Source organism: Pelobates fuscus, chromosome 13, assembly GCF_036172605.1.
Source record: "Pelobates fuscus isolate aPelFus1 chromosome 13, aPelFus1.pri, whole genome shotgun sequence".
In the NCBI taxonomy this organism is placed as follows: Eukaryota; Metazoa; Chordata; class Amphibia; order Anura; family Pelobatidae; genus Pelobates; species Pelobates fuscus.
Window position 1 is genome coordinate 64,778,648 of NC_086329.1, and position 18,271 is coordinate 64,796,918.

The 18,271-nt window shown below is 41.8% G+C and overlaps 1 protein-coding gene across 1 annotated transcript in view; it reads right to left on the reverse strand.

Moving 5' to 3' along the window:
- MAPKBP1 (mitogen-activated protein kinase binding protein 1) overlaps positions 1-18,271 on the reverse strand; it is a 535,700-nt gene that overhangs the window by 416,287 nt on the left and 101,142 nt on the right. The window contains exon 3 of the mRNA XM_063439925.1: positions 5,382-5,473. Within this exon, the coding sequence (XP_063295995.1) occupies positions 5,382-5,473 (92 nt within the window). The remainder of the gene's footprint in view (positions 1-5,381; positions 5,474-18,271) is intronic.

The window sequence follows — 18,271 nt, forward strand, 5'->3', positions numbered from 1 at the left end:
TGCTGGCAAAGCATCATGGGAGGTGTAGTCCAAAACATCTGCAGAGCCGAAGGTTGCCTATCCCTGCCCTAGCTCAAAGAGAACATATTCAGGATGAGGAATGTTGAAGGAGTTTTTGCTAAGATGCTTACAAGGTCTACTCTGGTTCAATGGCTACTTGAGAGGTATTGGTAACCTGTGATTGGTGATGCATCTGGAATAATTTGTATCAGAGGCATCAAAGGGGGGAATGTGGTGGAATTTCAGTGAATGTAAATTTAGTACACATGGCATATGTGTATGTTGTGTCAGTTAGTTAGCTACACATAGCTAGGATACTGTCATCAATGTACTGAGCATGTGCAGGAATGCAGGAACTGAAATTGCACTTGTTTCCTTTGTTTTGGATGAGCCATGTGGTATGACCAGATGTACAAGTCTATATTCTGCTCATTGATTGGTTAAAGGTGTATGTGGGTGTAGCTATTAATGGGAGGAGTTATAGTGCTATATAAGGAATGTACACCATGTGTTGGTCTCTCAGATATTTTTGGAACAGGAGTTCATCTGAGGCCCGATCGGTATGTTAATAAAGACTTCTTACTTCCTGAAGACCTGCATCCATTTCTCTGTGTTTGGCTTCTGTTAGTTTACTCGGTAACAACCCTTCAAGATAAACATTTAATTTCTGCACAACAGCAATGTGTTACCTTGCTTTCAGGCCACTTTAACGAGATAAAGAGGTCTGGATGACTTTAGTGGTCCTTTAAGCTTTACTGCCATGCACAAAAAAATAAAGTGATGGCTCTAATCACAATTCAATTTACGGAAACTAAAAAAGATTATGTAGGGATTCCTCTGCAATGGGTAGGAGGTAGTGCCGACTGATAATTGATGAAATCACTGAAAACCCTTGAATTAATGACACAATGAACTAAATAATCAACAGGAGCACGCAGTGCAGCATTCTGCATTAGCACAGAGTACAGTCTGCATAATATACTTCTGCTGGAAATGTATGTGGTTCATATTTCAGCAACAGGTGAATAATTAAGACAGAAAGACAATATGTACCAAAACCACTACCGATTAATGCAGTGGTTTTCTTGTAAATATCCTGGGATATTGAGAATATAACAGAACTGATTACGAATAAAACACATTACTGGTTTTAATAAATAATTACCTTTAAAAGATAGACATAACATTTGAAAAATAATCAGTTGACATGAGGAACAGGGGGGGTACTTTGTGTACTCCATGATTTGCATTCTGATATTTATCTTGACATTGATTTAATACAAACGTATTGTCTTCCCACTATAAAATAAGTGTATTAAAATTACTTTAAAAAACACACACCACTTATAGCAAATGTTAATCCCTTTTTCATCTGCATACTATAGCACAATTTTAACCCCTTAAGGACACATGACATGTGTGACATGTCATGATTCCCTTTTATTCCAGAAGTTTGGTCCTTAAGGGGTTAAGCAAACTTGAAGGGGTTGACTAAACAATGCATAATTCACAAGCATCTGACATCACAAGATAAATATTATGGTAAACTGAAGGGGAAAATAGAAACCGCATCTCTACTGTGATAGCATGGATGTTATAAAGATGTAATAAAGATGTTACCATTTGGAGGTTTAATTTTCAATAATAAATAGACCATGATTCATGCAACAAAACAAAACAAAACAAAAAAAAATATTAGCAAATGGAATTGGTTTAGAATCACACAGTGAAGCACAAATGCTTCTGGCACGATATGGAAATCACAAGGTCATATAGAGGCTTGTTTAAGAATTGTGCCAGCCTAATACTGGTGCTCACACCAAAATCATGTGCATGGCCAGAGGAAAGATGTAACAAACAGTGGCTATTATTTATTTCCTACACATGCTTTACAACAAAAGTTTTTTTTTTTCAAATGATCAGAAAAATAAATTTAAAGGGTAAAAAAGGTATCAGTGCACTATCCAAAAATCCCTATGCACTTTTCACATTTACACTAATCAGCCATAACATTAAAACCACCTGCCTGTAGGTCCCCCTAATGCTGCCAAACCAGCTCAGATGAGTTAAGGCAAGAAATCCACAAGACCTCTGAAAGCATCCTATGGTATCTTGTATTAGCCTTTAAAGACATTAGCAGCAGATCCTTCAAAGGATCACTTTTGTGTTAGGAATGCAAAGATGTATTTCTAACACCAACATTTTCCTTAGTCCCCAGGGCTCACCCCACCAAAGATGAAAGGGTTAAATAACCCATTTTTCACATACTCTGTTGCACAGCGCTGGGTTACACTCCACCTGAAGATGACTAAAAAAAAAAAATTGAAATTGTTCTTGGCTGGGGGCTTTTTTACAACCAAAACACCTGTGTGAGGTATGTCGAGATGGACAATAATCTCTCAGACTAGTCATAAAATATAAAAGGAGTGTACATTGCTCATTTGCTTCAGGCACTTTCCAGTCGTTTATGCTACAACTACAGAATAAATGGAAGGACATTCCATGGCTTGTCTATTGCCTTTTTTGTATACTGTAAAACATTAAAATATGCATTTAAATAAAGATACTTTAAAATGCCCTGCTTTTGAAGGTCTTCTCAGGTAAGTGACCTTCTTCCAATTAATTGCTGCTGTTGTCCCTCTGAAACAAAGAGCTGAAACTAAAGCAAATGTTCTCCCATTGCTTTAAAATTGAAGAAATATTGAGCATAAAACAATACATAAATAAATAAAAGCCACACACAGACACACAATGGTACTTTTGTTGGCATCCATTTGTCAGTTTGCACCATAATGTCCATAGATCAATGACAAGAGTTTCTGGAAAATTTAGCACTAGCTCAGGGGTGACAAAAAGGTAGATTCACCTAGCTGGTGCTTGGTAGATAGCTTATCACATGTTGGTGAGAAACACTTGTGAACATAAGTAAATACACTCCCATATGGTCCCTATAGTGTGCTTTTAATTAAATACCAATGGCCTCCTGAAATTATACATTCTTGGCAAGTAATGCAAATCAAAATTAATTTCCCCCGATTCATCTCATTTCATAATTCACACAATTGAGGAGATACTGAAAGTAGAAGTGGTGTGACCTCAACTTCCCAAATTACACCTTACAAAAAAATGAAATAAATGAAATAAACCCATTGGAATAAATAACTACATTTACATTTTAAAAGCTCATTATTCAAAACTAGAACGTCTGTTATAGATACAAAAATATATAAACTGTAGACAATATTTGTGTGGTTTAAATTTTTGAACGAGTTATAAACTAACAGCATATATTGTCAACAAGTACATCATAAGTAAAAATAAGGAAGAATGGATGCATAGCATGAGATTTGTGTTTGGATAGATGGATGCAGAATAAGGTTTGAGTGTATCTCAATATGCATAATCACCCTGCACAAAATGGATGTAATGGGTATAGTAATAATGAACCAGGAGACTACATATCCCATGACAGAGGCTTCCAACCACCAGACATGTAACTCTGTGCAACTGAGAGGTTTTTTTTTTTTTTTTTTTTTTTTTTTACAAATGTGTGACTTGTAGAATTTTTCCAGTTCTTCTTTTGGCCTACAAGTCAGCTGTGTGTCCAACTCTGCTATTTTGGCCTAAAATAGCAATTATATGTTGAACACCAAACAATTCACTGATTAGTTAAAAAAAAAAAAAAATGTGGTGTGACGTTTGCTTGTTCAGAAGTCCTAGCAGAGGCTTCTATCTCTAGGAATAGCAGTGTCGGTAGTGGATGCAGTCCATGTGTGTGTGTGTGTAGTGGATGCAGTGTGGGTAGTGGATTCAGTGTGTGTGTTTGTGTAGTGGATGCAGTGTGTTTGTGTTTAAATATGTGCGGTATGAGCTCCCCCACCCCTGTCTCTTAGTGACCCCCCCCCCATTCCCCTTAATGTCCCCCTCCCTTCTCTTTTATGGGTCCACCCCCCTACCCCAATGTTCCTTTTCCTTTCCCTGCACCTTAGTGTCCTCCCTTAATGTTCCTTTCTCGCACCTAGTGTTCTTTCCCCCAGTCCCCAGTTCCATAGTATTCTTCACCCCCCCCCCCCCCCCCCCCCCCTCCCCTGTCCCACAGTGTTCCTTTCCACCTCCACCCCTGGTCCCATAGTGTTCTACCACCCTGTCCCATTGTGTCCGTCCCCCAGTCCCTTAGTACCCCTCTCTCTCTCCCCTCCTTAGTCCCCACTCCCCGGTGTGTCTCCTGGTAGCGTGGAGCAGTGCGCACCGCGGTACAGGAGATTCAGTCTCCTGTACCCAGCCGGACTGACAGGAAGTGCTCGCTCAGTGAGCATTTCCTTTCAGTCCGGCCGGGTACAGGAAACATAAGTTCCTGTACCGTGGTGTGCACCGCTCAGCCACGCTACACAGAGTGCCTGGCAGGAGGGAGCGCTGCGTGTCCACATCCTGACGGTCACTCCAATCTAGCGCACCCTGGGCCGGTGCGCCCTAAGGCGGCCGCTTGTGCTGCCTTATGGATGTGCCGGCCCACCCATTCATTTCTGGTATTGCTGATGATAATAGGCCAAGACGATACTTACAAAGAAAAAAAAAATAGGAATATCGTCCGATAATATCAGCAAAACCGATAATCGATCCCTAATAAATATACACACACTCTCTGTGGCTCATTTACACAAACTCTCCTTTACAATTATACACTCAAGCTCCATTACACACACACACATTCACAGACATATAGTCATATGCTATCTCTCATAGCCCTCTTACACATATATAAAAATGCATACTCTCCATTTGCAAGGAGGTGGGTAGGCACATATAATTTCCTTAAACAAACACACATGCATTTCATTTCTCCTGTACAATGATGTCACTTAAAAGCCAATGCAAGTAGAACAATTGACTGGTATGCCCCATCCACAGAGGCTGTTCACTTAACATGACAAGGAAATATAGTCACTTTAAGGGACATGGAAAGTATCCATTAATGTGGGTAAAACCATTGGTATATTATAGAACACTAGGTGCACTTCCTGTCAGTGTTAAATTTTGTTTAATAGTCCCATGGCAGGCAAACAAAATATAGTTTTCATAAAGTTCTTAATATATGCAAGCAGCAAAGTTAATTTCTATAGAAAGCAAATTGCTAAAATAAACTTTACAGGATCCATGTTCTACTGGAAGATTCATTGGCAAGTGTTTGTGTTCAATTTGCCATACGATTAGAATACATTCAATGGAAGTGTACATTTCATATAAATTACATCATATTAAGCAAAACACTGAGCCACCTATGTGAAAGATATATGAGTAGAGTTTGTATTACCTTTACAAATACTGTACAAGTTTAAAGCACAATATGCCAAACAAGATCTTGTTCACATCAAAATACTCACCCGGCTGGATAAGCAACAAGGCCAGTTTTGGGGTCACAAGATAGTCCTCTTCCAGCCGACACTGTGATGCCAAGGACCTTTTCTAATGTCACCTGTCAGATAAATAATTAGGAGCGCATTTAGTGTCTTGTAATCTGTTTTAACCAAATAAACATGGCACACAATAGATAGATGTTTACCTTCAGTAAACTAAATGGGTACAAAATTACTTTTAGCATTTCATTAATAACAACTAAGAAAAAAAAAACACAAATTGTGGTTGAATTTGTTTCTCTCTCCATCACTTATAAAGAAAACATCAATACTTTACAGGACTACATGCCCAGACCTTCCAACTAATACCCTGCAGCTAGTTGGCATGGTTAAAACAAACAAGGTAAATGTGCCAGGAACTGAGTACAGCCCAAAGCCTTGTCATCTTTCTGCCAATGAAACAGGGAACTTGCTGTCACGAGCGTGGGCTATAGGCCCAGCCGAGACAGTGGGGAGAGCGTGGAAGTGACAGGGTTAATGACACCAGACCCCTGGTTACCTGTTGCTAGTCCCAGCAACCACTCAGTTAACCCCTGCAATCCCTTCTACACTAACCCCCTAGTACGCACTTTACTGCCACCACCAAGACTTTTAAACCCGGGCGTCTTAGGTTACCCCACACACAGGAGAATTATAGGATCACAGTTCTACTTTTACTAATCAAACACTTATAATTAACCCTTTTTGGTAACGTTTTTACCTGAGCTCTCTGGAGAGTAAAGCTCGTAGAAAACAGAGACCCAAGCTGATTAATTAAACATTTAATCTGACAAAAAAGATTCACAGTGCTGAGTACAAAATACAGAAATAAATGACATACAGATAACAAATTGCAAAACAGTACATAAAATAAAATAGGAGAAAACACAAGAAATTCCTTACATATATTTACCCTATATAGAATTCTTGTGGGAGTCTTAGATGGTATTGATCCCCTAGAAGTTACTGACAAAAAGAAAAATGAATACTGACTCTGGATAGTCCAGCACCCTCATTATATATCTAAAACTAGTTATTTCTCAGTGGGCAGACCCCTGGGGGAATCAGAGGGGGTTGGTCTGGCAGTCTATTGCCCACTCTATGAAATTCCTTGTGTCCAGCTCTGGTGATGGCTATCTAGATGTTTTATGGTCTAGGCCTGGTGCAAGATCAAAGACCACAATAAATGCCATCCCAAGGTTTACAAAAAAACAACTCTTAACATATATAAAAACACACATCAAACAAGAACTCATGCTTTTGGCATGACACTTGCCCTTTCTGGGGATCAGGCGCTTGAAATCAAACCCACTAATTTGAAAATGGTCCAAATAGTTACATACATTTAATTTCAACCCATTTACTATTAAACTAGCGTATAAACCAGTCGAGGAACAAACTTCTCTTACAGGAGCAACTGGCCATTAATTTCATGCCTGCAATTGGACTCTCATTTGATATAGAAAACCACTCCTACAGTTATGGATGGGGGGGGGAGGGGGGGGGGGGAATAGACATTAGCATTCTAAACATTGATACACAATTGCCATAACACTTTTAAAATACCTTTCTTTTAACAATATATGATTTAATTGTAATTAATTTATGAGGTCATTATTCTCAAATGCAGATCAACTTTTACATTATGCTGTACTCTTAGCAATGCCTTTAACCCCTTCCCGACCGTGGACGTATCAGGTACGTCTGGCAGAAAATGGTCCATAATGACCTACGTCCGCAGCTATTTTTAGCTCTGGAAGCCCTGATAGTATTGCAGTGATGCTCTGCATGTGCTGAGTGCCTTGAGGGGTCCTGGCACTCAGTGCATATATAATAATATATATACAAAAATAAATAAAATGATCAATATTGACCCCCCCCCCCCCCCCCCCCCCTTTTCTAAAGGCAGTGAATCATGGGGCTTCCGGGGGTGTCCCTAGCATGCCGCATCATAAGAGGCAGGCTGGGGTCATCCAATCACAGCTTGCCCCATTAGCAATTTAGCAATTTCATCCTAAGTGTGTTCCCCATTTCTCTGATTAGTGTAGATCTGCCTCCCTCTCTTCACTTGTGTTTTAGTGAGAGAGGGAGAGAGATCTGTGGTTTAGCTAGAGAGATTTAGGTATTTATAGGTAGGGGTAAAATCTTGAGACCCAAAGGCTCTTTTCATAACGATTAACCCCTGTCCTGCCAGTGATCACTATAATCACTGGCTCTTGCACAGCAGCACTTATTTTGCTGTCTGTTCATTTTTTTAGGGGTTAATTTTTTTGTCTTTTTTTTGTGACAGGTCACTAAGTAAAGTGATTGTGATCATGTCACATGGGTCACGGAAGTCAACCAGCGCTGAGCAGTCATATGCCACCCTTGCGCAAGAGTCTGACGCGTCCATGTCATACTCTGACCCTGCCAGGTGCTCAGATACATCATCACTAGATACACTGTCTGCTGCTTGTGATGTATCTAGAGATGATGTATCTGTGCCTGCTAGTCCCCCTGCCAGAAGGAGACGTGCTGCTCCAGATGGCAGAACTGCTGAGGAGTGGGTAGTGCCTCATCGCCAGAGTCCATACATCCCATTCCTTACTGCAAATCCTGGCATTAATTTGGATGTCACAGGATTTAGCCCTCAGCAGTTTATGGAGGTGTTTCTGGGCGATGATATATTGGGGAACATTGTCGCCCAAACTAATTTATATGCCCATCAATTCCAAGCTACAAATCCTGACTCTTTTTTGGCAAAGCAGCAATGGGCCCCCATCGATGTGCCAGAATTTAAAAGATGCTGGGCATTGACTATGCTGATGGGCATCATAAAGAAGCCCTCCATCCGCTCCTACTGGAGCAGTAGCCCCATCTGCTCTACCCCCATTTACTCCCAATGTATGTCGAGGAAGAGGTATGAAATTATTCTGCATTTCATGCACTTCAGCGACAACAGCCTGTGTCCCCCTAGGGAGCATCCCCAGTTTGACAGGCTGAATAAAATCTTCCCCCTGATTAGCCACTTTGCTGCCAGGTTTGAAGAAGCTTATACACCTGGAAGGAATATATACGTGGATGAATCCCTGATGAAGTATAAGGGAAGGTTGGGATTCAAGCAGTATGTTCCTTCCAAGCGCTCTAGGTATGGTGTAAAGATGTATAAGCTCTGTGATAGCGAGACTGGGTATACTCAGGCCTTCCGGGTGTACGAGGGAAAGGATAGCCACCTTGACCCTCCAGGTTGCCCAGAACATATGGGAACCAGTGGCAAGATCGTCTGGGACCTGATATTCCCCCTGATGAACAAAGGGTACCACTTGTATACTGACAATTTTTAAACAAGTGTCCCTTTGTTCAAGCTACTGTACTGTTTTGATACAGTAGCTTGCGGCACAATTAAAAAGAACAGCACAGGTTTCCCAGGACAACATGCACGCACCCGGCTACGAAGGGGGGAGACCTCAGCTCTGTGCCAAGAGGAGCTGTTGGCAGTTAAGTACAGAGACAATAAGGATATGTACCTTCTTACCACCATCCACACTGAGGGGACTGTGGAGGTCACTGTACATGGCAGAGCTGAGAGAACAAGGAAGCCAGTGTGCATCAAGGCCTATAACCGGCATATGGGTGGGGTTGATCTGGCAGATCAGCTGCTGCAGCCCTACCTAATGATACGAAAGACAAGGGCCTGGTACAAAAAGGTTGCAATCTACCTAATGCAGATTGCACCCCCACAACACTTTCTTGTTGTTCAAAAAAGCAAACCCCAGGACGCAACTGAGATTTTTACAGTTTCAGCTCCAGATCATTTCAGGGATTTTGTACCGTGATGCACCTGCTCCCCGGGCAGTGATGGGAGAGAGCAGACTTGGGGCTACACATTTGTTACATTTACCCCGTGCATGGGGGGCATGGGTGTCCTTAGGAGGCCTTGCAGAAAACAACCTGGGGTGTTTTCTTGCAATAACCAACAACGGGCTCTCCTAAATCACAGTCAAAAAGCGGTGTGCGTGTGTAAAATTGAGGATTGAACAGTTACACACATTCAACTTTTTTAGTTTTTGTCTAGCTAAAAAAAAGTTGCATCAAAGCACTCCACATGCAATACCTCGGGGTGTCAACGTTTCAAGTATGTACCCTTTCGAGGCGATATATAAAACTGGCGTATGTGATAAGCGCCAAGCTAAAGATAGGCATATCAGAAGAAATACTCTCAATTTCAACTCAAATTGCAAGTCATACAATTGTAACCGTACCTTCCCAAAATCCTGGAAAACCTATGCATGGGGGGTTGGGGGGTATGGGTGTCCTAAGGAGGCCTTGCAGAAAACAACCCGGAGTGTTTTCTTGCAATAACCAACAACGGGCTCTCCTAAATAACAGTCAAAAAGCGGTGTGCGTGTGTAAAATTGAGGATTGAACAGTTACCTCCACACACGTTCTTCAACTACTGTGGGGTGTAAACTTTTCAAATATATGCATGCTCATTGCAAGAAAATACATTGGGATATCTGATAAGGCCCTCAAAAGCAAGATAGGCAAACAAGATATGTAAAATTTGAAAAACGCATATCAGACATTTTGCTTTACACCCCCCAGTGAACCCGACAAATGTATGCATGGGTGGTATCGCTGTTCTCGGGAGATGATGCTGAGTACATATTGGGGTGTCCTTTGCCAGTAACACCTAACAGGAGCTTAGAATCTATGCCCAAAGTAGAATGTGTGAGTGAAAAATAACACCACAAAAACGTTTGACAGAGACTGGTGGTAGAATTAGTGCATGTAAAGTGTTGAAATGCCACCATGTGAAATGCCCTATTGTGTGTACTTTTCAAAAACATATGGTTTGACGGAGGTGAATTACATTGGCCGGCTTCAGACATGTTCCAACTGGGACATGGGTGCATGATGGCCAGCTGTGGTTTTTTTTTTGTTTTTTTTTCATCATATTTTACTTTTTTTAATTCTAGTAAATTATATGATATGATGAAAATAATGGTATCTTTAGAATGAACATTTAATAGCGAGAAAAATGGTATATAATATGTATGGGTACAGTAAATGTGTAAGAGGCAAATTACATCTAAACACAACCACTGCAGAAATGTAAAAAGAGCCCTGGTCCTTAACGGTAATAAAATAAAATAAAAAATATGGCCTGGTCACTAAGGGGTTAAGGTCCTTACAAATGCACACATTTTTTTATTTTTTTACAACTACTGTATGTGATAATTTTTTTTAATTAGTTTTGATAATATACCAACATTTCTGACCGTGTGAAGTATTGCAACTAAAAGACACTGTATGCTGTCTGAAGTATTATTCAACAAAAAGGTCTATAAATGATTTAGAATAAAGATAAAGAAGATACAACAAAATATTTAAGTCTATCTGAAAATCAAACTATATACAAATAACTTCTTTGTTAAATGGTTATGTGCTAACTATGCACCCATGTTTTCATATGCAATGCTAATATTTTTTTTTCCAAACAAAAGGTACTTTGTAGTGAAGAGGATAATTGTACATACATGTATTTACTCTAGTGATCAGGGATTTGTTTCTTAACATTGGTCATAACACTGTAGTAGTAAAAGAGAGAAATATGTTTGCACAGGTAAGACAAAAATCAGGCACTAGAGGATGAACATATTCACACTGAGGTCAGTGGCAGATCCAGAGCCTGATCTCGGGAGGGGCACTTGTAGATTATTTTAAAAAAATAATCCTAGCACAATAACCACTACAGCTCAGTGTAGTAGTTATGGTGCCAGTAGTGCCAGGATCCCACCCCGGAGTAAGTAGTCATACCGTTTAAGAACAGTTTGACAACTTACCTGGGGTCTGCTGGGATATAGGGCATAGGAGAAGTGGTGTGTGTTAGGGGTGAAGTGTGTGTGAAAGGTGCAGTGTGTGTGTGAGCGGTGAAGTGAGTCTGAGTGCGTAAGGGTGGCAGTGTGTGTGTTAGGGGGCAGTGTGTGTATGGGGGCACTGTATGTCTGTGTGGGGCAGTGTGTGTATGGGGGGGCACTGTATGTCTGTGTGGGGCAGTGTGTGTATGGGGGGCACTGTGTGTATGGGGGGTCGTGTGTGTGTGTTTGGGGCAATGGGTGTATGGGGGGCAGCAGGGTGTGTAGGGCACTGTGTGTGTATAGGTGTGCAGTGTGTGCGGGGCAGTATGTGTATGGGGCAGTGTTTGTGGGGCAGTGTGTATGGGGACAGTGTTTGTGGGGCAGTGTGTGTATGGAGGCAGTGTTTGTGGGGGCAGTGTGTGTATGGGGTCAGTGTGTGTAGTGTTTGTATGTGGGGCAGTGTTTGTGGGTCAGTGTGTGTAAGGGGGAAGTGTGTGTATGGGGCAGTGTGTGTGTGGGGCAGTGTGTATATGGGGACAGTGTGTATATGGGGACAGTGTGTATATGGGGACAGTGTGTATATGGGGACAGTGTGTGTATGGGGGCAGTGTGTGTATGGGGGCAGTGTTTGTGTGTATGGGGGCAGTGTTTGTGTGTATGGGGGCAGTGTTTGTGTGTATGGGGGCAGTGTTTGTGTGTATGGGGGCAGTGTGTGTATGTATGGGGGCAGTGTGTGTATGTATGGGGGCAGTGTGTGTGGGGTCAGTGTGTGTAGTGTGTGTAGTGTGTGTATGGGGTCAGTGTGTGTATGGGGTCAGTGTGTGTATGGGGTCAGTGTGTGTATGGGGTCAGTGTGTGTATGGGGTCAGTGTGTGTATGGGGGCAGTGTGTGTATGTATGGGCAAACAAAACAGAATATGTGCACACAACCCCAGTGAAAAAAACAGTGATGGTATATAAACAAAATGAAACTTCCCTTTGTGGGGTTAAGTTTCCAGAACAAAGTCCCCAAAGACTTCCTCTTGTCTTCAATACAAATGCAATATAGAATAGGGGATCATCTGCTAAATACAGATAAAATGGAGAGACATAGCGTTTAACTGTGTGGGAGTAAGTGAGGTGTTAAAATTTACAATTGGCCACTCACAAATTATCAGATGTAAATCAGCCTTGAGTGAAATCTTTTTCTTCTGATTCTTCACACTCCCATCAGTCAGAGTATTTGCTCAAAAGAGAAAGTATATGGAGAAAAATAAAGTGCAATTCCAGAGTAAAGTATAAAAAGAATTTAATAACTTACATATAAGTTAAAAGCATTGAATATATCACCACTGGGCGTCCTACGCGTTTCGTCCTAAGATGGGACTTCCTCAGGGACTTGGTGCATCAATCACAACAAAAAAAATGTGTATAAAAAACATACCCCCCCGCCCGTTCTTATATATCCCCTCCCGGAGTTCATTATTCAATTATTCCCGGCCGGTGTTTTTTCTCTCCGTTCGGGCCGCACTTCCTGCTTGGACGCGATGACGTCATCACGTGCGCACGTCCCTTGCGTTCCAGACGTGCGTTCCAAATACCCGGAAATGGATGGCAGTTATGAATCTTCAGTTCTCCCGGAGATATATGGGCAAATCAAAACATATAAGGGGGAAGGAAGTTAAAAGAAGACTCTGGATAGCACATTTATGGATAAAAATATCCATTATATTTCTACTGGAAGCTGCACAATTCATATGTATCAAAAATATACATGAATATTATAAACTATATTGTAGAAAATCATAATAAAATGAAGAAAATAAGAAATAAAAAAATATATAAAAATATAAAAATAAAGATACAATAAAACAAGTATATACATCTGAATTATTACATTCAAAATGGAAATCTAAGGTGAAACTCCATATATTTACATCTTTCTTACATACTGATTTCTCATTTTGGGAGTGTGTATAGGACAGACAAATGAGGGTACATACAGCCCAATATTAACACGTCACTCTTCTACAATATATTGGTAATTAAGTGCATAAGGTGGAACCCATTTCTACATGTGTATTTGTTCGCACTCCTCCCACTCATCTCACTCTCTATGATGTCTCCACATTTTTCTATCTCTACGGATTTTCCCATTAGGATTTTTCAAAAAGTTTTTAAAGTTTTTTAAGGTTTTTTAAAGGGGCCCCATGTTTAATACCAATATGAATAATTGGCCATATTATTTATACTACTGATATTTGATATTAATACCCCTAGAGGACTGGTTTATATATATATCGTCTTTCGAAATAAATCCATTAATGGCGCCTTTATACGAATATTGGAAACTACATAGAAATGAAATGAGGAAAAGGAGGTGCGACATCCGTACAAGACTTTTTTACAACCACAATTAATCTTCAAAAAAACTCCACAGGTCAATATCCAAATTTAAACCCCAAGGTTGGAGTGTCTTTAGTTTATTTATCCAGAATGTTTCTCTCTGTGAGAGTTTTTTAGTTAAATCTCCTCCCCTCCAATAGGGATCCACATGTTCAATGCCCATGAAAGAAAAATTTTGCCAATCAAATTGGTTGCAGGAATTACAATGCAGAGGTACTATATGTTTAGTTGATTTTTTTCTAATATTATTTTGATGTTCCAATACTCTTTCTTTAAGTTTTCTACAGGTTCTCCCCACATATTGTTTCCCACATGGGCATTGAAGCATGTAGACTATATTCTTGGTGTTACAATTAATGTTAGATTTTATTTTAAATTTCTCTCCGGTTGTAGAGCTCCTAAATTCTCTCTTTTGTATGTATCTTTGATTTTTACATGCTTTGCAGTTGTTGCAAGGGTTAAAACCATTGACGTTAAATGGTCTGCCCTTTCGCTGGATTTTTAATACATAACTGGGTGCAAGAATGTTTTTCAGATTTCTTGTTCTTCTAAAAATCATAGGTGTTTTTTTGGGTAACACTTTGCCTAATATGGGATCTCTACACAGAATGTTCCAATGTTTATTGAAAATCTTTTTGATTTTCCAATGTTGGGTATTGTACTGTGTGATAAAGGAGAAATTGTAGTCCCTCTGGGGGATCTTCTTGGGTTTAGATAACATTAGGTCTTTTCTATTCTTTTTTTCTATTTCTCCAATTTCTTTATCTAACAAAGTGGATTCGTATTTTTTTGCTATAAATTTATTTTTTAGATGCCTGGCTTGCTCCCTATAGTCTGATTTCTTTGTGCAGTTCCTCCTCACTCGTATTAGTTGACTTTTTGGAATTGTTTCCAGCCATCTCTCCTGATGGCAACTTTTCCTATGTATGTAACTGTTACCCTCAGTTTTAAAAAAAAAAAGAAAATCTGAAAAACATTTTTGCACCCAGTTATGCATTAAAAATCCAGCGAAAGGGCAGACCATTTAACGTCAATGGTTTTAACCCTTGCAACAACTGCAAAGCATGTAAAAATCAAAGATACATACAAAAGAGAGAATTTAGGAGCTCTACAACCGGAGAGAAATTTAAAATAAAATCTAACATTAATTGTAACACCAAGAATATAGTCTACATGCTTCAATGCCCATGTGGGAAACAATATGTGGGGAGAACCTGTAGAAAACTTAAAGAAAGAGTATTGGAACATCAAAATAATATTAGAAAAAAATCAACTAAACATATAGTACCTCTGCATTGTAATTCCTGCAACCAATTTGATTGGCAACATTTTTCTTTCATGGGCATTGAACATGTGGATGGATCCCTTTTGGAGGGGAGGAGATTTAACTAAAAAACTCTCACAGAGAGAAACATTCTGGATAAATAAACTAAAGACACTCCAACCTTTGGGTATAAATTTGGATATTGACCTGTGGAGTTTTTTTGAAGATTAATTGTGGTTGTAAAAAAGTCTTGTACGGATGTCGCACCTCCTTTTCCTCATTTCATTTCTTATCTGTGTATGTATGGGGTCAGTGTGTGTAGTGTGTGTATGGGGTCAGTGTGTGTATGGGGTCAGTGTGTGTATGGGGTCAGTGTGTGTATGGGGTCAGTGTGTGTAGTGTGTGTATGGGGTCAGTGTGTGTAGTGTGTGTATGGGGTCAGTGTGTGTAGTGTGTGTATGGGGTCAGTGTGTGTATGGGGTCAGTGTGTGTATGGGGTCAGTGTGTGTATGGGGTCAGTGTGTGTAGTGTGTGTATGGGGTCAGTGTTTATATGGGGACAGTGTGTGTATGGGGACAGTGTGTATATGGGGACAGTGTGTATATGGGGACAGTGTGTGTATGGGGTCAGTGTGTGTAGTGTGTGTATGGGGTCAGTGTGTGTATGGGGTCAGTGTATGTTGGGCAGTGTGTATGGGGGCAGTGTGTATGGGGGCAGTGTATGTGGGGCAGTGTGTATGGGGTCAGTGTGTGTATGGGGGCAGTGTATGTTGGGCAGTGTGTATGGGGGCAGTGTGTATGGGGGAGGGGAGGAGGGAAGGGAGGCTTTTTAATAAAAAAAAAGAAAAAAAAAATGTATTTAATAAAATATATTATGTCCCCCCTCCCTTCTTACCTTTATTGAGGAGGAGGGGGGACATTTCTGGATCCCTGGTGGTCCCAGTGGGGAATCCCTGGTGGTCCAGTGGTTCCAGTGAACTCTAGCCCGCGCTCCAGGGCTAGAGTTCACTCTCGCGAGATTTGGAGCGTTGCCGTGGTAACCGCGGCAACGCTCCAAATCTCGCGAGAGGAGGACCCGGAGGAGCTGCTGGTAACAGCTCCCGGGTCCTCTCTCCCTCCCCTGCCGGTCGGCTGTCAGTAATGTGCCTGCGGACCGGGGAGGGAGATCACTGATCACTGATCTCCCTCCCGGTCTGCAGGCACAATGCAGGGCTGGCACTTGGGCAATGTCAGCCCTGCACTAGCCGGCAGGGGAGAATCTCGGGGGGGGCAATTTCCCCGTTGCCCCCCCCCTGGATCCGCCAATGACTGAGGTGCATTGATATTATCACAACCTTCACCCCTCCCTATTTGACTCCCAGGGTCAATAAGTCTCCAGATAAACTAGTATACTATTTGTTAACATTTTCGTAAATAGTTCACATCTGTTTGGATTAGTTTCCCAGTTCTGTCTCTCGATTCATATCTATTAAAACCTTTATTTGAGACTTCATCCTGGAGGTAAGGCAGGGATATCGTACAGTGTGTTTCCTGCATGTATTCAAACTTGAAAAATAGTGTTGACCAATGCATCTTCATGCTGAGAAGAACAAGATGATTTATTTTTTTTCTCATAGGCACAACAGATTATAGAACACTTTTTTTTGTTATTATTTTATTATAAACACAGTGTTATCATATTCAGTAGTGCTGTACAATGGGTGGACTAATAGATATGTAATCGTAACCAGACCACTGGACGTACAGGAACAGAGGGGGTGGAGGGCCCTGCTCAATGAGCTTACATTCTCTAGGGATAGAGGGATATAGTGACACAAAGGGTAAAAGTAGGGGTACAAAGTAGGTTGTTAGAAAAAATATTCACTGAGGGCGTAGTAGGTAATTTTTGACAGTTGCAGGAGAGGAGTCATGGGGGTGGGGGATAAAAACCTGCTAACAGTTTAAAGAAGTGAGTTTTCAATGATTTTTTTGAATGAGTGGAGACTGGGTGAAAGTCTTACGGATAAGGCAAGGGAGTTCCACAGAAGAGGTGCAGCCCTGGAGAAATCTTGGAGGCGAGCATCAGAGGTGGGAGTACGGACAGAGGATAGATGTAGGTGTTTGGCAGAGCACAAGGGCCTTGACGGGACATACTTGTGTATTACGGAGGATATGTAGGTTGGAGCAGCATTATGTAGGAACTTGTAAGCAAGCAGGGACTGACAGAGCGGGGAGGCGCGAGTGGACAGGAAAATGAGTTCACTGCCGCATTCATTATAGATTGCAGCAGTGCAATCTGGGAACACGTAAGACCACTGAGAAGGGGATTGCAGTAGTCAAGGCGAGAACACAAGAGCATGGACCAGCACCGTAGCCGCATCCAGTTAAATAGAGGCGGATGCGGGCTATGTTTTTGAGATGGAAGCAACAGGATTTGGTGATTGATTGGATATGAGGGGTGAAGGAGAGGATGGAGTCAAAAAGAGCACCCATGCAGCGAGCCTGCAAGGTAGCGGTGATTGTAGCCATATTGACTTGGAGGGAGACAGACATGGGAGTAGTAACGTTTGAGGGAGGAAAGACCAGAAGTTCTGATTTGGACAGGTTGAGTTTAAGGAAGTGAGCAACCATTTAGTTGGATACCACAGAGAGGCAGTCAGAGACACAAGTCAAGATGGGCGGAGAGAGATCAGGAGAGGACAGGTAGATTTGCGTGTCATCTGCATAGAAATGATAACGGGGGGGGGCGGAGCCAACAGCCGAAGCGAGCGGTCGCAACTTCAGCGAGCTCCGCGCTGTACAAGCAAAACTACTGCCTAAAGTTACGAAAATCACCCCCAAAATCGACCAAAGTAGCTCGTTGCTTACCCCGACGATCTAGGGGACAATGGGGAAGAAGAACAAAAAACTGAAATCAGACGGGACTCGCCCAGGTGCAAGTATTGGAGACCTGTGGCGGAGGGCATGCGAAGTACAAGAATCCCGCATGGCGGACTACGCGGACTTTACTGACGACCTCACCAACTCTGATGCCCCAACCTCGGACCATGAAGAGACGTCCATGCCCAATACCCGACCACAGATACACCCTCAGACGCCCTCGGACGCATCTCCGGTCACGAAGGCCGAGATGAAAGAGCTGCTGAAGGAGCTACGACTAGGCCTCCAGGCTGACATGGCGGGTATGAAAAAAGACATCCAGGGCCTGTCGGACCGCATGAGGGCAGCTGAACGTGACTCCCAAAGCCATACCCAACAACTCACCGCTCTACAACGAGACGTAGCCTCCATACAACGCCAGCAACTGCAAGCAGAGCAGAAAATGGCGGTGATGGAGGACACGAGGAGGGCTCACAACCTCAAGGTGAGAGGAATTGCGGACTCAGTCTCAGACGCTGAAGTGCCCCACCT